The sequence below is a fragment of the Elaeis guineensis genome, chromosome 9, assembly GCF_000442705.2.
Source record: "Elaeis guineensis isolate ETL-2024a chromosome 9, EG11, whole genome shotgun sequence".
In the NCBI taxonomy this organism is placed as follows: domain Eukaryota; kingdom Viridiplantae; phylum Streptophyta; class Magnoliopsida; order Arecales; family Arecaceae; genus Elaeis; species Elaeis guineensis.
This window is the reverse complement of record NC_026001.2, coordinates 48,029,331-48,052,596: the sequence shown is the minus strand read 5'-3', so window position 1 is coordinate 48,052,596 and position 23,266 is coordinate 48,029,331. Positions and strand designations below refer to the sequence as shown.

The 23,266-nt window shown below is 38.4% G+C and overlaps 1 protein-coding gene across 1 annotated transcript in view; it reads right to left on the bottom strand.

Moving 5' to 3' along the window:
- Positions 1-1,066: 1,066 nt before the first annotated feature.
- LOC105035624 (type I inositol polyphosphate 5-phosphatase 13) overlaps positions 1,067-23,266 on the bottom strand; it is a 64,158-nt gene continuing 41,958 nt past the window's right edge. The window contains exons 6-11 of the mRNA XM_010911235.4: positions 22,904-23,069; positions 22,680-22,717; positions 22,323-22,578; positions 21,960-22,083; positions 21,527-21,887; positions 1,067-1,780 (exon numbers count right to left, since the gene is read on the bottom strand). Of these exons, the coding sequence (XP_010909537.1) occupies positions 1,448-1,780; positions 21,527-21,887; positions 21,960-22,083; positions 22,323-22,578; positions 22,680-22,717; positions 22,904-23,069 (1,278 nt within the window). The 3' untranslated portion in view covers positions 1,067-1,447. The remainder of the gene's footprint in view (positions 1,781-21,526; positions 21,888-21,959; positions 22,084-22,322; positions 22,579-22,679; positions 22,718-22,903; positions 23,070-23,266) is intronic.

The window sequence follows — 23,266 nt, the reverse complement described above, 5'->3', positions numbered from 1 at the left end:
TCAGGTGTTATTCGGTGCTTTTATTTGTCTGTATCAGTCAGCTTGAAAGATCCATAGCCAACTCAAATTCAAGGTGAATGCTATATTTGAGTCTCAATAGGCTCATATCTTTGGGTCTCGTCAAGTCTAAGCTGGATTTTCACAAGAAATCCTAACTGGGTCTCACCAATTCATTTGGACCCATAAATTAGTCATTCCAGAATTTAAGACACAATTTTGCTCAATTTGTACCCTCTATTGGTCATCATTAGATCAGTACCTTTCAATTCAAAAGAGTCATTGGATGAACTAATCCAATTGTAGATATATATGATGCAACTTTGTGCTTATACACAAAAAGTATTGACCTAGGCTCTCCCAAGCACCGATATAAGATAGATGGTGATCAAGATTAGAACCTACAAAGATGCTTCTCATTAGCCACCCAGGGTCATTGCATTGACACACAATTTACAAGATAACATTGGGGAGCATTAGAAACATGATAACTATAATATTAATTATGCTTCTTGTTTAATCCATGAATAACGTCAAACAGATGAGTACTTAGAGTTTGCTCCTCTCAAAAGGAGAGTGTATCTACTTCTCATGCTCCAACATCACTAATGAATCATTCAAACTAAAAATCTACACCATTCATCAAGATCTGCGCTATTGAAAATGCTTATAAACTAAAATTACATGTTCTGATAGCTTCTATATATGCATTATGTTGTGCAAATGACCGTAGCGTGCTATAATCTAAGCATTAAGATTTGTTAATTTTTCTACCAAAAAAATTATTCTTTTTAAATATATACTTTAAAATGTGCAAATCATGATATAAAAGATGGATTCTTAATTGAAATGTTTTATCATGTATTTTTAGTATGCTAGCACAATAGAAACCATCCATTTTGATGTCCATATGATGCATAAATGAAAGAACATTAAAATACATGACACTAGGTTTCCAGGCATTTTTAATGATATAGACAATTGTGGACCTTCAATTTAAATGATCCACTGTTGATTTTAGACTCGGAGAGGAGAGCATGGTCATCTCAGTTACCCTTTCTATCCCAAATCAACAGAATAACTTGTACATTTATCAAAGAAACATTTCTGACATAGTCACATAGTTGCTTCTGAACAAACAATTGCAAATGGATAGAGAAAACATAGCATCACAAAAGCCAAAAGACAAATTCTTACAGACAGTACTATATGACTGAGTAAACAAACCAAATCATTTGAAATATATTGCCACAATGAATTAAAACACGCGCGCACGCGCGCACACACACAGCATGGGTGAAGTGATCAGATATTTTCATTCCTTTTCCCATTGAGGGATAAGAAATTGGGGCTCTGCATATGATGGGTTTATGTACAAACAAGAAAAAAGGGGTAAGAAACTGTGTCCTTCAAGAAGGGGTCTCAGATCTTTGCTTTCTTCCTTTTATCTCTACAGCAGCAAATCTACTACATCTGAGGACCCACCAGAATTTGCGAAATTAGGCCTTTGAAGGTTTGGTTGAACCTTTCTTGATGTGCCTCTTGATTCATTGAATGAGGTAGTGGAAGAGAAGTGACGTACTTGGACATGGTAAGCTTTGCTCTCAACTGAGCAACTGCCTTTGATGTTTACCATCAGTATTGCTACCTTGCCTCCTGTATCTTCAAGCCACCTATTCTGTTGGATCCCATCAACATACTCCTCTAGGGAATCAATATCTTCATGGTGCAAAGACACATCTACAATATGGCCAGGCCTGATTATACCAGCTGTCGGAGTAATCTGCACAACATAATAACAAAATCACCGTTAGTCCCTATAGGAAAAGCAGTACAAAATCCATGCACTTTCATAGCTCAAATATGTGAATTTCTGAGCAAGGGCCATGTTTCAAGATAAACTTCGTATCAGCAGGAGATATTCTCGTTTCTTCGGAAAAAAAAAAAAAAGGGAAGGGAAAATGGGCTAGAAATGAACACCCCAACAGACCATCTTGTTGACCACCATGGACCAAGCAGCAGGTGGAGAGCTCAATTTGCAATACATACCATCTAGCTAGGCCCAACACCGAGACCATAAAATCCAAACTAAACAAACATCCAGATGAAAGGAAACAGAAAAAAAACTCCCCAAACACAAGCTGCCCAGCAAACAATGATAGTGCATACTATTCCCTCACTTGAATTAACACTGAGTACTATTCAAGAAATAACTAACTTCTACAAACTAAAACTCCCTTTTCACCTATCTTTATCACCATTTCGTTCAACCCAATGTTTGCAACTCCCTCATAGGAACTGTAACCCTATTTCTAAAATTGTTATTTAATCTTTTTTTGTCAAAGCCTTGTAGTGGAGCATAATGAGATACTAACTGGCATAATTAGTTGGAAACACAACTACATGTTTCATCCTATAAAACCACCGTTCACTGAACCATCCCGAACCAGACGGTTCAAGCCATGCTAAACCATACCAGCGGGAACCGGTCCGATTCTGGCATGAAAAACGGCACAGCGACTATCTCGGAGGGAGGGAGAAGAAAGAGAGGAAGAGAGAGAGGGGGAGAGGAAGAAAGGGCCTCCAACAGCCATCAGAGCTCTTTCCACGCTCGGTAAGGACAGAGGGAGGGAAGAGACAAGAGGATAGGCGGCGAAGCCGGCAGGAGCTCTCAGACGGCTGGCGAGTCAGCACCAAGGGAGCGGAGGGAGGCCGAGGCTGGAGGAGGGCCTCCACCCTTCGGTTCGAAATAGAGAATCGCCCTCCACTCCCTCAACGCTGACTCACCGGCCATCGAAGAGCTCACGCGGCGTCACTGCCCATCTAGAGGCCTTCGAAGGCCTCCAATGATCCAGTGAGATCTCTCCCTCTCTCTTCTTCCCTCCCTCTGTCCTTACCAAGCTCGCAAAGAGCTCTGACAGCCTCCAGCCCCTCTCTTCCTTTCCCTCTCCCCCTCTTCTTCTTCTTCTCCTTCTCCCCGCTCTTCCTCTCTTTCTTCCCCCTCTCCCCTTCTCTGCCTTGTCAGTTCGCATAGGTTCAGTCTGATATGGATCCGTACCGACTCATACAGCCAACTGGCCGGCACAGATCCCGATTTCGGCTCCGTAGACTTTGTATAAGACCCTTCTAAATTTTTCCATGACTTCTCATTCAATACACTTAGTGATTTATTACACCTGACTTTGTTCTCATAAGAAGAGATCAACTCTCCTAGTATAGTTGATTACTTTGTAGCAATAATGCTACTACAAGAAGTGTACCAAATCTAAAACAATTTAATAAGAATTATATATTGGAGTGCATTTCATGTTTGCTTAAAAAAGTACTATGATTTTAAAGCAAATGGTAGTAACTTTGCTTTAAAATCATAAAAGTACTTTTTTAAAGCAAAAAATGAGTGTTTGGTACCCCATTTAGATTTGAGAAGTTTTGGCTCTCTTGTGATAGGGTTCAGGAGATTGCAAGAAGGGAGTGTAGCGTGCACTTTAATGGCAATGTATCACACGGAGTTAGGGCCAACAAGATGCTCCAAAGCACGAAGGCTCTATTGAAGTGGAATAAGAATTATATTGACAACTTATTTCAAAAAACTGAAAAGATTGGAAAAGCAAATTAAGTGGCTTCAAGACAAGGACATTGAGCAAGGGATAATTTCTCAGATATAATCCACATTCCTTAATAAAATGAATGTTGATTTTCATTGGAGAGAAGAATCAAAGAAAGAAGGCTAGGTTCTGCCATTTTTCTCTCTTTCGTTATTATTCTTTAAATGGTAAATCCGCAGTTTTATGTCCATGTATTCTGCATCAAAAGGTATTCCGTATCGGTCCGAACCGGCTGGTACATCCTGTACCGAACCATACCGGCGGAGAGCCGGTCCGGTTCTGACTGAATTTTCGAAAAATGGGCTAACCGGACCGAACCGATCGATTTAGTATGGTATCAGCCGGTCCAGTTTCCTTTTTGTTAGTGCCGGTGGGTGAAATTTTTTTTTTATTTTTTTATTATCGGTATGGTACAGTCCGATATGGTATGGTACGGTATCGTATCGACCGACAACCAATACGGGTTCCGGTACCGAGTCCACGAATCTTGGAATGGATCATATCGCCATGCTTATTTTATGAGCAAATATGTTCTAGAACACAAGTTTATTTGTACAAATAGTCTCAACAATGCCTGGAGATTAAACTCAAACTTTAAATTATCATCAATTTTCATTTTTGTCCATCTTTTCTGTGAAGAATCAGGTCATTGTATAACAAATCTGCTCACAGCTTGCCATAGAACATTAAGATTTTGACTACGGTCATCACTCTTTCAATATCTGATTTTGTATTCCTTTTTCCATTGCCTATTGCCCTCCTAGAAGCCATTAGTCAGCAATAATTCTTGCAACTAAACACTTAATTCTTCAATTCAACAAATTTTGCTATCCTCAAGTTCGGTAATAGTAATTTGGTGTAAGCTGAATTTTTTTTTGCATCAATATAGGACTTTTTCTAATTGTTGAAAACCTTTGGTTTATGGCTTCTAGCATCTAAAGGAATCCTTTTAGCATAGGCCCTCCAAAACATTGCAAACCCATGCTCTACATTGTCCTGCATCTCTCAATGCATACAATTCCATTATAATAACACTAGGCAATTTTAAATAGAAGAAAAGCTACCACTTTGCATTTCTTCACATATCTCAAGCAAAGATCGCCGACTTGGAATCAGACTCTATGCCAGGAGGTCAACGGTATTAGTCGGTACACCTCCATAACGGATGGGATCAGACCATACCGGATCCGAACCGATATGGAAACGGAGGATGAACCAGAGAGAAAAAGATAGAGCGGGTAGGGAGGGAGAGGGAGGGAAGGAACAGGTAGCTGACGGAGACGCCTGCGATAGTTACTAGAGGGCCGTATAGGCCGCTAGAGGGCCACCGAGACCTCCTGAGCTCCGCAGTCCTCCACGAGAGAAACTAAAAGAGATATAGGGGAATGAAAACCCCTCTCTATCTCTCTCCCTATATTCTTAGTGTCGTGGAGGACCGCAGAGATCCGAAGTCTCAATGGCCCTCTGACGGCCTCGATGGGCCACCACCAGCTTTTCCCTCTCCTCCCCTCTCTTCCTCTCTTTTCTTCTCCCTCACTTCATTTTCACCGGCATTCCAAATCGCATGCTCAACCCGCACCAATTAGCCGCTGGTACGATTGGCATGCCCCAAACTATCCAGTTCGACGAACCATGATTCTTAAGAATTTCTACAAATAACCTATCCTTTTCATATGAGCACAATGAAACACAATATCATGTGATCATTAAATTGCATGACATCATGTGATCATTAAATTGCATGATATCATGTGATCATTAAATTGATCAATTCTAGAATGAAAGTTAAGCCTCTAAACCTTGCTGAGGTGTTATATAGTCTTTATCGATGGAATGCAAATAATTAAACTAAGACTAGCCACAGCCACCTTGTCATGATTATGCCCTTAGCTTTTGTTTCTCTTCCTCAAGTATGTGGAGGCATGTTGCAGCATATGGCGCATCTCATCAGATGCCCCTCTGATGCATCCATTTTTTTGGCCCATGCTTCAACATTTTGTTGCCATTTGAGAAATTATATTGCAAAGTTCCTAGCTTGCAAAGGCTATTATCTACAAAGTACAAACTATCTACAAACTTATGCAATACCTCAGGCAATTTTTCTATTTCATGTACGCAAATGGCTATACTTACCATGAACACAGCTTCTATTGAACAGTTTATTTCATCTGCATTGCATGGTCGGCTTATCATGCTTCATATTTTAAGAAACAGTTTCAAAGAGAAGATGCATGGTGAAACCTAGACAGGGTAGGCTTTTGTACAAACATCATTTATATTTGTCTCTGAGATTTGCAGGCGCATCCTATCCCTAGAATTCTTTTGATCTACAATAACATATGTTAACATCAATGGTGGAGTTCTATATACGGGCCTTGTATCATAATGGTTCCTTTGGCTTTATATCATAACCTAATTATTTCTCTAGATTGATCATAACTTTACCAGTATTCAGCATGAAGAATACATGTACCAGGAATCCTTGACTCTCCATGCAGCCTCACCATCCATAAGAAATAAGGAGCAGTCCTCCGCTGCGTGCACACCCCCCCCCCCACCTCCCCCCGGCCGCGGTGCCCCGTCCTACCCAACTCTAGGTTCAACTTGTTATAGTAGCATAGATGAATACTCATTCCTATATTATAGGTGGTAGCACCATTTTATCTATCACACCTTCTAGCCTAGATACTATGTTCTCTCCAATTCTCTTGACAGATAGCAATGAATATTGTATTTTGTTGATTAATGTTTACAAGAACCTGCTGACGTCTCTCATGCATGAAAAGCACTATTTATTTTAACATAATGGACTATGATAAATGGATTTTATCTGATTCTAAAACAACATTACAGCTTTCTTCAGATTTTCCAGAAGAATTTTCCCGATGGTGTTCACTCATTCTTTTTTTCTTCAGGCACTTCACCTTGGTTTTAGTTACCTTATAGGAATAACAAAAAGGATTGTTGCAAGCCATGCACCTCTCTCTCTCTCTCTTTCTCGTGAATGAGGCTGAAGCATTTATTTCATTAGCTGAAGCAAATAATAAGAAAGAGCTCCTCCTTAAATTCATCCCTTAGGGCTGGTGGTAATTCCTCAACATTAGAAGAAAGATATTTTTTCCATATTTTGTCCTCCATAATTCACTTACCAGTCAGCTTTATTGGATTCTCACTGTGAGAATCTGCATGATGAGATCTGCAAATTTGTGATCATGCTTCTAATATTTATAAGAATAACATGCTGTTCCAACATAGGACCTTAATATCATAAACCGGCATCTTAAGAGCTCGGCTATTGCAATGGGCTTACAATCTGATTTAGATCTAAATCTCGAGCTTAAACACAAACTTTGGAGGAGCTTTGGCTTCTTCCTCTGAAATATCAAAAGCTTGTAAAAGCTGCTATCAACCAGCTCGTGTTCTAATCAGCCACTTTGTATTTGTTCTTAAAACTCCACCCAACTCAGTTAGTCTCCATAGGAAATCAATACACAATGGGATTCTCCCTGGAGAAGGTTGGAACCAAAATGCTTCCTTAATGTCTTGGCAAATAAGAAATTCATTCCCTCTTTGTTCTTCCAAAGTAGCCAAGTCTACAAATGCAGTTCTCCTAAACTACATGATAACCCCTCCTCCCAATTCTCTATCTTACGGGCACAATAGAATCCAATGGACATCTAGCAGTTGGTTTTGCAAACCAATTATGATCAAAAGATGCAACCACCCTATTTTAGTATTTCTGCACTTTCCTCAAATATGTGAAATAGACTCTGTTGGTGAACAACATTAACAGCATTCAGGAGAACAGTATTTATAATTTTATATCTATCAAAAATATAATTCATGCTTGGAAGTTGGAAATGTATGATGAATACTCTTCCAAGAAAGTTTTACACTTCTGATCAGGCTATTGTCAACTATGGTTTCGTCCATATGGGGCTTTTTTCAATCATAATGTATTGCCTAAAGAAATGACAAGCTGATTTCAGAGAAAAAAATTTCCCATTTTAACAAATGGCCAAACAGGAGTATCCTCTTCTTCTGTCACTGTTGTTGTGGGATACTGTTTTAATCAGAAAATCTTTGGTAACAACATAATATCTCCTTTTTAACTTGATTATTTTCAGCTTCTCAATTACCTTTAACTCTATATTGGTGCATTTCCCCTTTTTTATTCTTTCACGTACAATGAAAACCAAACTTAGTACTCGTTCTATGCATCTTTCTAGCAGGTACTCTTGAGCAGACAGGGATTAACTGATAATAACTGTGAACTTCCAGAACAACTCATTGTTATTCTATTCCTATTAAGTCAAGATGCCCTTCCCCAATTATCACAAAAATAAAAAAGGAAAAAAACCATTTCTACAGATCATTGGTATCTCCTAATAGCAAGTTGTTTTAGATGACAGTCGCAAACAAATGGATTGGCTCATAAGTTGTTTTAGTGGCAAGAATCCATTAGAAAAGAGTCCTCATTCCTGAATGAACTCTTGAAAAGAGTCCTTACTCCTGAATGAACTCATGCTCTAAATTTTGTTGGCAAGAACTCTGTATCATGCAGGTTGATATATATGATCAAGGCACACTTGGATGATTCAATTGAGAACAGCAAAACTCAGGCTTTGTTTTGGATTACATATAAAACATGACCATGCAATGAGTAAAAATTGTAGGTTCTTGGAAAATTCTATCATATATTTTGTATACGTAATCATAGTGACAGGTTTGGCATCCAGAAATAATTCAGTTGGACATAATGATTCAAAGTTAAGAAAAATTAAAGAAAATTCATCAAAAGTTTGGCAAGAGTTTGGACAGTAAAAAAAAATAAATAAAATAAAGAATAACGCTAAAAATGTAATAATTCCAAGATATTTATAAATTTGTTTACTTATAAATAAGTGTAGGAGAGGCAAAAAGAACAAATACAAACAAAAAAAAAATCACCTCTACCAATAATACGAGGTAACACAAATTTGTAACAAAAAAATAATAATAAATTCTTACATTAGTCTAGAATAATTTGTGAATAAATCATAGAATTTGTATATAATTCAAGAATAATCAAATAGTTCTATATCAATTCATTCATGGAGAATAATTCAGAGAATCATTCGATCAAAAGAAAAACTTAGAATAATTGGAGAATTTTTCTATAATTCAGAATACACTGTAACAAGTGATTGCAAGAATATGTTTAGGATAATTTACCATAATCAAAACTACCTGATAGAAACTAGCAATGAGAAATTAACTGTTGTCTTCATAATCTTTTTTTGCCCAATATCCTTAGTCATATGATTGAGAGCCGCAGGGTTTTGTAGTTTATTGAGATATTTATCAAATATATCTATCCATATTTTCATACCCTGTATTTTTTATCACTGTTCATGGGTCTCTCATTGCACTTCTCCTCAGTTTTTACCTGTTAGAACAATTCTAAGTTGATGACCGGTTCAAAAGCATTCTCAGCTATCTCAAATCCACTTCATAGTTTTCCTCCTAAAACTCCATTGTTTCCCTTCTACATTTCTGCCCATATGGATACTTTAAAATTCATTTCACACAATTCTTCTCAGCCACATAGAATTCCAATCCAATACTCTGAATGATAGATTAACAATATGCCACCCCTGTTCCAGTACCTACCCTCTACAAGAACACCAGACAACCTCATCAATGTGCAGAACTGAGACTAGGAAAGAAAACATTAAAATGCTCTTTCTTCATCAAATAAAACTCTGACAAGGTTTGCCTGATATAGCTCAGTTAGGACCAAATGATCTTCCGCCGTCCATTACCATAGTTATCTGGGCTTCTGCATGAAGGCAGGCAGGTCATTGCCAACACCACCACTATGGTTGGCTTGGCCATGAAATAGAACACACCCCCACCCCCACCCCCACCCCGCGAACCAGCATCATCTAATGGGAGTTTTCCAAATGCAAAATTGCAAAGCATCAAAACTAAAGGCTGGACCAAGAAATAATTTCTCAAGTGAACAGGTGCATTATCCTTATACTGGATGGAGGACGTGACAGAAGGGGGTCTTAGTTTCAAAGCAAGCAGCCTACACAATCATGCATGAATGAGAACTCTACGATGACCATGGCCACCTGAAGATTGCCAGGAAGTATTTGGCTCAGCAACATCAACATGGGTAAAGGAGAAAAAGGCAAAGATATGTTTGTCTTGTTCCACTTGAGGAATAGAGAATAAGAGGAAAAGGTGGATTTTTTTCCCTAGTCAAATAGGATTTTTATTTTAATTTCTGTAGACTCTAAAAGCATATCCAAAGAGATCCATGTGCAAAAAGAAATGTTTCAGAAACATTTAAGGAAACAAGTATCCTACAAATTAGTTTTATAGGCCATCCTTGTTGGAATTCGGGATTTGGTGCATGCATATGTGTTTCAAAACTTTATTTTCTAAACACCGCAGTAGAGAACAAGATTAAAACGCTTTTAATCTGAATTATACATGTATGAAAACATAAAACCACATGGATCTATTTCATATGCTGAAATTCAAATTGTGATCAAATCACATACCTATTTCATAATCTTTTTCTTCAAATCTGGATCTGGATGAGAAGAGGTTCTCTCTTAGTCGCACAAGTGTCCGGCCTCTACGAGTATCTACTCGGAATCAGCCTGGAACAGCCCTCTTTAATCTAAATTTTGTTCTCCAAAATTCAACCTGCTAAATCTGAATGAAGCTTGGATCGCGATCAACGCTCGATCTTTTTCCTTGATCTTCTTCTTCTCCTCTTATCTAGAGTTTTTCTCCTTGCTATGTGCTGCTACCAGATGCTAGAAATCAGCAAGGAAGAGGCACCCAACAGTCTTTGGGCGTGGGACTACTTGGGACACGCATCCCAAGAAAAAAGGGGTATGGGACGCTCAAAGGAAGAGAAAGAGAGAAGAAGAGAGGGCATGGGACTTCTCTTTTGGCATGTGGGGTTGCTAGTTTGGATGCTCTAGGGACCTTAGGAGAGGTCCCTTTAAATAGGCACAAGGATTGAATCCTATTCAATCTCATAATATAAGTCCTACTTGCATTAGGTTTCCTATTAACTTAAGTTATCCAACTTACTTTAGGAAATCCTTTAGGTACCAACAATTGGAGCCCTTGCACCCATAATTAGACATCCCAAAACACACCCAAGAGACACCCCATAGGAGAACTAAAAGCCCTCTAATCAATGGACACGCCCAACTTGATCAAATCAAAGTGGCGTCCAAGAATAACTATCAAGAAAATTAATTAGGGACTCGCATCCTTAATTTATATGATCTATAACCTTAAACACCCAATTATATGATCCATAACCTTAGACACCCAATAATTGGAGTCTCGTGAATCTTATTCATATAGGTTATTAGCAGGTAATTCAGTTAAAATTATCTTATCAAATAAGTAATTCCAACGGAAAGAGAAATTGGATCCAACCATGTGCTAGTAAGGTTATCATGAACCCAATGGGTTTCTCTAAATCCAATTGACACTTCATAAGCTCAATTGCTTATTGCAGATCTAATCCCTTTGTTGTGTGACCCCATAGGTTCAATTCTATCTGGTAGTGAGACATACAATAATCTCTATCATCGTATCATTGAAACTCTTTTCAATGGGTCGGAACAATTCCACTCTAACTTTGCAAGGATTATCGATCCAGAACAATCCTAGTGAGCTCTCACAATCCACCAATAATATCTAGCAGTATGTAGTGACAACTTAGTAGAACTGAAATGAACCTTTAGATATAGTTAACGTGTGATTCAGTCCCTCTATCGTGAGTCCCGACTTGATGATAGATCATGGATAAATCATCAAACCTCATCATCAGTCATATGATAGATTCGATTAGCTCAAGTCCAGTTGTGACTTCTATGAAAACTCTTTTCCATCAATCACACTGCTGTGGCCACAGACTCTTAGACTTAGCCTCTCCAATTTTATAGACTACTCCTCTCTATCAAGATCGATAGATCCTATCTTGATGCGTACCTCACTCCTACAATGGACCAGCTGTCGCCAACATCCACTACAAGGGCTCATTGAGATCAATGTTTATGCATCAGTCAAACTTCAGCAGCCTCACTGCGAGTAGCAGTACAGTCTCAAGTCAAAAGACCAGTCACACAACTACAGCATCAAGACAATCACTGACGATCGAATAGAAATCCAAGTGATCTCTCGTATGGTCACACTCAGTACTAGTTGTTCTCTAACAACTACCTGCACTCGTCGTCCTGTGTCTTTACACAGTAGATCAGAGACTCATCTATCCTGAAAAAAATGATTTGTGCACCAGTCTATCCGGATCTATCACCATCCTCATGATGATCCTATGACCGAAGCATTTAGAAATTAAATACATCTCTAATTTTCAACACCTTGAAAATATGTATCGAAACTAATTTCATGGACGATTCAAGGACATATCATACTTGAATGAAAAAAAATTATCCTTTTATTGATCATATCAATATATTAAGTACAAAATTATGTCCTAAATTTATTACAATGTGTCAGCCATATTGACTTCTAGGACATACATCTAACAATCTTCCGCTTGGACTAAAGCCAATTGGCCACAAATCTAAGTCTCATCTTCTCAAGATGGACTTTCATTTCCAGTTGGCTCAACTGCTTAGTCAGCGGGTCTGCCACGTTATCCGTGGAGTCTACTCTTCGCACCTCGATATATTTCTTTTCGAGATAGTCGCGTATGATATGAAATCATCGCTCGATGTGCTTAATTTTTTTATGAGACTTCGGCTCCTAAGCAAGTGCTATGGCTCCACTGTTGTCGCAGTAAAGTGGTATGGCATCCGATGTCATAACTCCAAGTTCCGCGACGAACTTCTTGAACCAGAAGCTTTCCTTTGCAGCATCCGAAGCAGGACATACTCAGTCTCCGTGGTCGAATCTGCTATGATGGATTGCTTGGAACTCTTCCAGCTGACGCGCCACCATTGCAAACGAACACATATCCTGACGCAGACTTTCTATCATCAGGATCGGACATGAAGTCTGAGTCAGTGTATCCCTTGATTCGCAACTCAGAATCACCTCCAAAGATCAAGAACAAATCTTTAGTCCTTAAGTACTTAAGGATGTTCTTCACAGCTATCAAGTGTTCCTCGCTTGGATTCAACTGATATCTGCTCGTGACACTCACAGTAAGGGCAATATCAAGTCGAGTACATAGCCATGGCGTGCATGAGGCTCCCTATGGTCGAGGCATAAGGAATCCTACTCATGCATTGAACCTCCTCAGATGTGGTCGGACACATCATCTTGAAAAGACTAATACCATGCCTAAGAGGTAAGAGACCTCTTTTGGAGTTTTCCATGCTGAACCTCTTCAGCACCTTCTCTATGTATAGCTTTTGTGACTGACCAAACATCCATTTGGGTCTATCCCTATAGACCTTTATTCTGAGAATATAGGACACTTCCTTTAGATCTTTCATGGAGAATTCTTTGGACAACCATCTTTTGACATGGTCAACATGGGAATATCATTCCTAATGAAGAGAATATCATCCACGTACAATACGAGGAATGTTATCGCACTCCCACTGACCCTCTTGCTCTTCGTTTTTGATAAAATCAAACGATTTAATTACCTCATCAAAACGATGGTTCCAACTCCGAGAAGCTTGCTTTAATCCGTATATAGACCTTTGCAGCTTGCAGACTCTGTGATCACCATCACTAAACGTGAAACCCATAGGCTACTCCATATATATATCTTCCTCAAGATATCCATTCAAGAAAGCAGTTTTCACATCCATCTGTCAGATTTTATAATCATAGTAAACTGCAACAGCAAGCAGAGTGCGGATGAATTTCAGCATGGCTACGGACGAGAAGATTTTTTGATAGTCAATGCCCTCACGCTGACTATAACCTTTAGCCACAAGCCTAGCTTTATAGGTCTCTACTTTACCATCGGCACCTATCTTCCTTTTGTACATCCATTTACACCCAATGGATACAATACCCTTAGGTGGATCTACTAAGGTTCAGATTTGGTTCGAGTGCATCGAGTCAATTTTTGACTTCATAGCATCTAATCATTTCTCGGAATCGATGTCAGACATCGCCTCGTCAAAGGTATTAGAATCATGAGTATGACCCCTATTTTCCATAAAGAATATTTTTTTTACTTCCTTCGTAAGCATATCCATGTACCTTTCAAAGGTCGAGAGATTTTGCTAGATCTACGAGGTGGTTTCATGAAGATTTATAGCTCTTGGCTCTTCAAAGACTTTCTCTTCGAGCTCCACAACCTCCCACCGCTGCCACCCTAAATAAACTATTTTTCTAAGAATACGATATTTCAACTCACAATCACATTGTGATCTTGTGAAAAGTAGTATCCAATGGATTCTTTTAAATACCCTATAAAGCGAGCTATAATAGATCTATCCTCCAACTTATCCACCATCTGTCTTTTGACATAAGCCGGACATCCCCAAGTCTTAAGATAATCCAGACTCGACTTCTTATCGATCTATATCTCATACGGTGTAGTAAGAACGGATTTTGATGGAACCCTATTCAACAAGTGAATGGAATTTAACAAGGCATGTCTCCAAAGAAATAAGGGTAGATCAGTAAAGCTCATCATGGACCTGATCATATCCAATAGGATCCTCTTCCTCCTTTCGAATATCCGATTGAGCTAAGGTATTTCAGAAGGAATTCACTGAGAGACTATGTCGTTATCCTTTAGATATCCCAAAAATTCTCGACTAAGATATTCACCACCTCGATCAGATTGAAGAACCTTAATGGGTTTGTCTATCTGCTTTTCTACTTAATATCTAGATTTCTTGAACTTTTCAAAGGCCTCAGACTTGTGTTTCATGAGATACACATATCCGTACCTAAACAGATCATTGATAAAAATAATGAAGTATAACCATCTCTAACCTGCACATCAAATGGCCCACACACATCGGAGTATACCAGGGCGAGTAACTCAGTGGCCCTCTCCCTATGTTCTACAAAGATAACTTGATCATTTTTCCTCGAAGACAAGATTCGCAAGCTGGATACGACTTTAATTAAGAGAGCCAAGGATCCCATCCTTTTTCAATCTGTTTATCCTGTCCTCTCCAATATGGCCTAGTCTATGGTGCCACAAGTACTTCTGGTTAATTTCATTTCTGGATCTCTTCTGGCCTACAGCACTCACTATTTGCTCGTTTAGATTCACATTCGCATCAACTTGCAAGTGATAAAGACTGTCAATTAAAAGATCTCATACAATCAATTTATTTCGTAAATAAATAAAACAAAAATCTTTATTGAAACAAATTTCAAAATCTTCCTGTGCTAGCATAGACACGAAAATTAAATTCCGACTAGCTACAGGAACATAATAACAGTCTTTCAAATCTAATCTAACACCAGACGGTAATCGAAGAGGATAAATGCCAACGGCCTCTGCAGCAACCTTTGCTCCATTGCCGATCCGAAGGATCATGTTATCTTTCCTCAACCTCCGACTTTCTATCAGACCCTGCATTGAGGTACATATATGAGCACTCGAACCAGAGTCTAATACCCAACTAGAAGTAGAAGAAACCGTAAGGTTAGATTCAATAACGAGCATACCTTTAGAAGGCTTATCACCCTTTTTGGTCTTTAGGCTCTCCAGGTATTTAGGACAGTTCCTCCTCCTGTGGCCTTCAGCATGACAGTAGAAACACTTTTTCTTTGCCTCAGCTGCCTTTGGACCATCCTTCTTCGGCTTGCTCTCTTTCTTCTGCTTCTTTGTGGATTTAACCTTCTTCCTTCCAATAGACTTTCTTTTGAAAGAAGTCCTCTCCACAACGAGAACAGTGCCCTTTGAACTCTTCAAGGTACCCTCCGTGGTGACCAACATATTGATGAGTTCGGAAATAATGCAGTCAAGTTTGTTCATATGAAAATTCACAATGAATTGACTATATGAACTAGTAAGGGATTGAAGGATCAGATCATTCTGCAATTCCTTTTGCATATCTAGGTCGAGCTTCCCAAGCTCCTCAATATCCTTGATCACTGTCATACAGTACTTATGGACAGACTGCCTCTCACGCATCTTCAGATTGAAGAGTCTTTTGGATACTTCGAAGTGCGCAATACGGCTCTGCTCACCATACAACTATTGTGAGTGATCATGGCCTGGGCAGTGGGCTTATGCTCATGCTGGCTTTGCAACTCGTTTAACATAGATGCCAGCATATAGCACTTGATCCGACTGTCTTCATCCATCTACTTCTCAAAAGCAGCTCTTTGCTCAGCAGTAAGACGGTTTGGTAGCATTACGGGATCTTGATCGAGAACATGGCTTAATTTTTCTAAGGTCAGGACAATCCTGAGATTTCTGAGCCAGTTTTTGAAATTATTACCGGTCAAACGATTGATTTCAAGGATGCAAGCTAGAGGGTTTGAGGCTGACATTGTTCAACTACGAGAGTAGAGATTCAAATTAGACTTTTGTCCTTAATATTTAATTTGCTTCTAAAGACTTTAAGATTCAAACAATAACTCCCACTAATTTATCGGATCCCTCCACTTCCTGAGAAGGAAATGGAAATCCTAACGCGACACAGTTATTGGTAACATGCACACTAATGCGTAGGCAACTCTTTATCCAGATGCTTCTCTAAGCATGTTGCAGCGACTTGATCTCTAAATTATATGGGCTCACCTAACAGTTATTGTCCACACTTTTTAGTTAAGTCCGACCCACTGTTCACAAGCAGGTGCAAGGCCGTCATTGGGTCCCTCACCTAACAATTATTAGGCCCAACCCCATCCTTATCCTAGGCAGCTTTGCTAATAGAGTGGTTGCGTGTTTTCGATGTAACTGAACCACTGTAACCAGTCGAGAACAATCAATGTCGGTAGCACACCCGCACATCTACAACGGTGGAAGACCTATGGACTTAATATTGGTAGGGAGGTTTGGATTTAGGTCTCATCTAATTAGTTATCATATGACCGATCTAACTGGTATGGGCTAAACCAAACCGCTAAGCAACCTAATTCAAGATCCAATCTTTCAAATTGACTAGATAAGTGGAGATCGGTGGGGGTCCCCCCGTTGCCTTCTTTAGATACCAATAAATTGGCCAGATTGGCTAATGAAACCAATTAAATAACCACGTCTCATTAACTTATCTTAGACACCAATAGATCGATTGATCAAAATTGGTTAGCTCAAGCGAATCGGACTCAAACCAACGAGCCAAATTAGGTTCTTAGGTTAATCGATTCTATATATGAGATTCAATTGATTTGATCAACAACTTAATTGATCTGATCCTAATCAACACTTGATTCGGTTTGACCAATTACTTAATCGAATTAGACCCATATGACTCAAATCAAAAACTTTAAGATGCAATCCTATTACATGATCTAATTAATGATTTTTCCATGACCAAAACCATCATGCACAAACACAAATTTTAAATTCTAAAATCATATTTCAAATCTAAATTCTTTACATGAAAGCAGATTTTAAAATATAAAAAGAATTTTCATATTTTAACATACAAATATATATCATATATATGCATGTAAAATTAGATTTAAACAAAATTTCAGATCTAAGCATGATATCATATATCTCGTATACTAATCATGGATCAGATTAAAAGCAAATTTATGATCTAAATATGCAATCATATATCACATATATGAATCAAAATTTAAATCATATAAAAATTTCAGATTTTATGCATGCATCTATGTATCACATGAACATGAACTAGAACTCTTTCTAGATTAAAATTCAATCTATGCATGTAAATACATATCAACTATATGTTCTAAAATTAAACCTAAAATCAAATTCCAGATGAGAAGATCCATCTATATATCTCATGTATTAAAGAAAAATCTGATTTTAAAATTTTTCAAAAATATGTATATCAAAATTTAGCATATAAAAACTCATGGCTCTGATACCACTGTTGGAATTCGAGATTTGATGTATGCATATGTGTTTTAAAATTTTATTTTCAAAACACCGCAGCAGAGAACAAGATTAAAATGCTTTTAATCTGAATTATGCATGCATAAAATATAAAACCACATGGATCTATTTCATATGCTGAAATTGATATATACTGAAATTCAGATTGTGATCAAATCACATACCTATTTCGCAATCCTTTCTTCAAATCTGGATCTGAAAAAGAAGAGGTTCTCTCTTAGCCGCACAAGTATCCGGCCTCTATGAGTATCCACTCGGGATCAGTCTGGAACAGCCCTCTTTAATCTGAATTTTGTTCTCCAAAATTTAGCCAGCTGAATTTGAACGAAATCTGGATCGCGATTAACGCTTGATCTTTTTTCTTGTTCTTCTCCTCTTCTCTAGAGTTTCTCTCCTTGCTATGTGCTGCTATCAGATGCTAGAAACCAACAAGGAAGAGGCATCCAACAGCCTTTGGGCATGGGACTCCTTGGGACGCGCATCCCAAGAGAAAGGGGGTGTAGGACACCCAAGAGAAGAGAAAGGAAAAGGAAGAGAGGGCGTGGGACTTCTCTTTTGGCATGTGGGGTTGCTGGTTTGGATGCTCTAGGGATCTTAAAGGAGGTCCCTTTAAATAGACACAAAGATTGAATCTTATTCAATCTCATAATACAAGTCCTACTTGCATTGGATTTTCTATTAACTTAAGTTATCCAACTTACTTTAGGAGACTCTTTAGGCGCCAACAATTGGAACCCTTGCACCCATAATTAGACACCCCAAAACACACCCAAGAGACGTTCTATAGGAAAACTAAAAGTCCTCTAATCAATGGACACGCCCAACTTGATCAAATCAAGGTAGCGCCCAAGAATAACAATCAAGAAAATTAATTAAGGACTTGCACCCTTAATTTATATGATCCATAACCTTAGACACCCAATAATTGGAGTCTCATGAATCTTATTCATGTAGGTTATTAGCACGTAATTCAGTTAGAATTATCTTATCACATAAGTAATCCTAACGAAAAGAGGAATTGGATCCAACCATATGCTAGCAAGGTTATCATGAACCCAATGGATTTCTCTAAACCTAATTGATACTTTATAAGCTCAATTGCTTATTCCAGACCTAATCCTTTTGTTGTGTGATCCCATAGGTTCAGTTCTATCTGATAGTGAGACATACAATGATCTCTATCATCGTATCATTGAAATTTTTTTCAATGGATCAAAATAATTTTACTCTAACTCAGTAAAGATTATCGATCCAAAACAATCCTAGTGAGCTCTCACAATCCACCAGTGACACCTAGCAGTATGTAGTGGCAATCCAGTAGAACTGAAATAAACCTCTAGGTATAGTTAACGTGTGATTCATCCCCCTATTGTGAGTCTCGACTTGATGGCAGATCATGGATAAATCGTCAAACCTCATCATTAGTCATATGATAGATTCGATTAACTCAAGTTCAGTTGTGACTTCTATAAAAACTCCTTTCCATCAATCACACTGCTGTGACCACAGACTCTTGGATTTAGCCTCTTAAATCCATAGACTACTCTCTATCAAGATCGACAGATCCTATCTTGATGTGCACCCCACTCCTACAATGGACCAACTATCGCCAACATCCACTACAAGAGCTCATTGAGACCCATGTTTATGTATCAATCAAATTCCAGCAGCTCACTGCGAGTAGCAGTACCATTTCAAGTCAAAGGATCAGTCACACAACTACAGCATCGAGACAATCACTGACGATCGAATAGAAATTCAAGTGATCTCTCGTATGGTCACGCTCAGTACTAGTTTTCTCTAACAACTACCCGCACTCGTCATCCTGTGTCTCTACACAGTAGATCAAAGACTCATCTATCCCGAAGGAAGCAATTTGTGCACCAATCTATCCGGATCTATCATCGTCCTCATGATGATCCTATAACCGGGAGCATTTAGGAATTAAATATATGTCTCTAATTCTCAACACCTTGAGAATATGTATCAAAACTAATTCCATGGACGATTCAAGGACACATCAACTTAAATGAAAAAGAACTTACCCTTTTATTAATCATATCAATATATTAAGTATAAAATTGTGTCCTACATTTATTATAATGTGTCAGCCATATTAGCTTCTAGGACATACATCTAACAATCCAAACAAGTGCTCAATCGGTAGAATGTAGCATTACCTATTGATATATTAACTGAGAGTGCCATTTAATCTAGTTGTCAAAATGACCCAGCTTGTCCAATGCCAGTCAGTGCCTTCTGAACCATATGTAGACATGGAGACTGATTTCTTCATAAAGATGAGGAAGTCAAATTCTTACCATTGGCATCTATTGGAATTTTGTCATCTTTGTTCCCCAATCTACAGTTTGCAGTGGGCCCTCAGCGTGAACTTAGAATGTCGATCATGTCTTTTGAAACAAGTTATCATATAGTGACTATGCCTGCCTACAACATGGCTCATGGTCCCATTACTCTTGTGTGGATGACATTATCATGATTGGAGTGATTGAATCATATTTGTTCAGTTGAGAAGGATTGTTTTGAGTTGAAACTGGTCTGTTTTACTTCCTCGTTGCCTAGTGTTACATATATCCCTTAACCTTGAAGAAGTACAGAATTGATTTTTAGCATAGAACATGAAACAAATGCCCAGTTGCCCCTGCACTAATTCAACGGCATATAGACATTCAACTAGGTGATGGTAAGCTGCTTCTAATTCTCATCAGCTTGTCAGTTGTCCAAAGTGATTTCACCATCTTCCAGCCACATATTGCCAATGTTCTGCATGTGGCATCCAGTTTGCTACCATTTGAGACAGTTTAATTAGTCATGCTGCCATTTATCCAATACTCGTATCATCTTTTATGATCTCTTTTTTCAGTTATATTCTTCACGGCAATCTCAACCCTCATCAAATGCTAACAGGACTGGTATTATCATCAGTTATAATTCCACCAGTAGATATCATGCCGCATCCTTGAAAGATCTCATTCTTCCTCTTGCAAAAGAAACATGGTTTTCTCCCTCCAGTTCCTCACCCACAAATTTCCATCAGCTATGACCTGCCCTTTTTAACCTTGGAATTACCCTTTTGCCCTGATGTGGAAACTATATGGCCCAATTCCCACAAGTGTAGACAACCATATCTTCAGAAACCATCTTACTATGCATCTTTCCTTATTGCATCTGCAGCACCGTCACTCCAACCACCTTTGCATCTTCCCTTCTCCACTAGTTAAACTACAATTCATTTGATTTGTCATTATGCATATCTTTGTTAACCTATCGTGATATATCAATCACATGCTAAGATATATAAACACATAGACATTCCATATAGATCGCTTTATCCAAGGGCATAACCAACTAGGCTCCATTCTGTGACAAAATGTACAGTGGGCAATCCAAGTTGATGACGAACGCTAGTCCTTGCATTCATCATCTCAAAAGACATGTGGACCACCACCAAGCAATGGCTCAAATGTTATCACACCTTGCCACTTGAGCAAGGAAACAGGGGTTCATTCCAGTTGGGTTCGGCCCTTGCGAGGTGGGTGGGTGCAGCATAGAAGGTTGTGCTTAGGCCCTCCTAATCTCAAAAAGGACAAAAAAAATAAAGAAAGAAAATCTGGATCCAAATTTAAGTGGCATGGATATTCTCAAGCATATGTCAGCACTATTAATTTGTCATGTTCTTTTGAAAAAGCTAATTATTTAGTGATTACCTAATTCATAGAGAAAAAGCTACCAAAAAATCTAAAGTTCTGTTTTTAGAAATTTTAGCATGTTGGAGACCATGATGACCGGTGTGGATCACATGCTGAAGTGCCACCAGTCTTATATCTTTGCATCCTTTGAAACTTTATCATGACAGTAACTGAAAAGTCCAGAATATATGTAAACTTACCTTCAGCCAGTTAGGAAATCCAAAGGAAGCTCTTGTACGAAGCTTAGATATCTGTCCATCATCCTTGACAATTGAATGAGATTCACATGTAATTCCAAACATAGCTTTGTCCCTCTTGCATTTGTTAGTTATTCTCAAGATGGAGGTGTCTTTGTTTTGTAAGATTATGTTGTAAGTGTTAAAAACAGTTTCTGGAATATACTGAAATTCTTCAAGCAAACACTTGACTCCCTCATTTGAAGCAATTATATCTCCAAACTCTTGCCTCCTTGTCAATTCATCTACACATGCAATATCAACATTGAATATGCACCTGACAGGTTTGTGATCACTATCTGTCACATCCATGCAAGAATCATACCTGATAAAGCAAAGATGTTAGTTCAAGTTCTAAAGTAGTGTTTCAACATACATCTCTACCAACACAACTTACAGGAAGATTGAAGAAATCACAGGACTTCTTAGTGAGCATTGAACCCCTGAAACAGAATGGCTGTCACAATATAGTATTCTGTCACACCAGGCAGGAATGCGTTTCTTCTCACTGGAATCATATGCTACAAAACAGTCATGATGCTTTAGCATCAATTTTGTTATACAAATACTGTGAAAAAGGAGAATATTTATGACAGCAGTATTATCATACCCACAGATGGTTCATAATTGACTCGGATTAGCAAGTCAATAGAGGCCTTACATCATAAATATATGTGCAGCTGATTTTTCATCCAAGTAGTAAACTGACATATGCTCAATCCATAAATTTCAGACATGTTAGTTGTATCTCTTTTAATACCTGATAGACCTGCTCGGAGTCTTTCAAATTTGTATGTTGGAGGGAATTTGATTTCTCCTTCGCGCAACCCTTGAAAGACTCTACCTGCTTTCATTTCTGCTTGGAGCTGATCCCTTTCTCTAAGACAGTCAAAGCATCTTCGAGAAATTAAGTCCATTGTTTCATCATATGTGATACCCTGCAGCCGATAGTTGAAATCACCAAAAAATATGACCATGTCTGCTTCTGATAGTTCAGGTTTTCCATCACCTGGGGTCTGCCACAGCCACATCATAGGTTTTCTTACAACCTTAAAAAATCCCCAGAAAATACTAATCTGAAGATAAGAGTTACAACACAACCAGATCATTTACATACATTTGATCCTCGAGGCAATTGAATAGCACAAACACCCGCTGCATCAAAATGTTTCAATGTCAAGATGTTACATGAATCCAAAAATCTTGGAATTTCGGCATGTAGATGCATGCATGTCAATTTATGACCATGTTGTATGGTCATGATTTCCAAGTGACAAAACTGATTTGGAGTGTGCAACAAGCCCGGAAAAATCTAAGAGGAGAACAGGTTTGGTACAAAACCTGCAGCAACATGGTTTGCAATGAAAGGGCGATCAAAATTCATTGTTCGGAAAACATGATCAAAATCATCATTCCGCTGGTTAACTGCTTCCATATGTGCAGCAAAATGGCAATTCACAAAGCATATTTTCCGATCATAGATTCTCATCCTTAAACCTACAGCTCCCTGCAGAAAATCATTCATCAATATAGCTTGTTATTTAGTCAATGGCCTATTAAATAAACTAAGAAGGTGGAAAAGGATTCTGTTCAAGCATGTCCAATTACCCATGATATATAATATAGGATATAGATTACCCAAGAGCTTCTAAACAATCAAGTACAATGATTACAGTATAACAACAAAATATCCTGAGAGTTTCA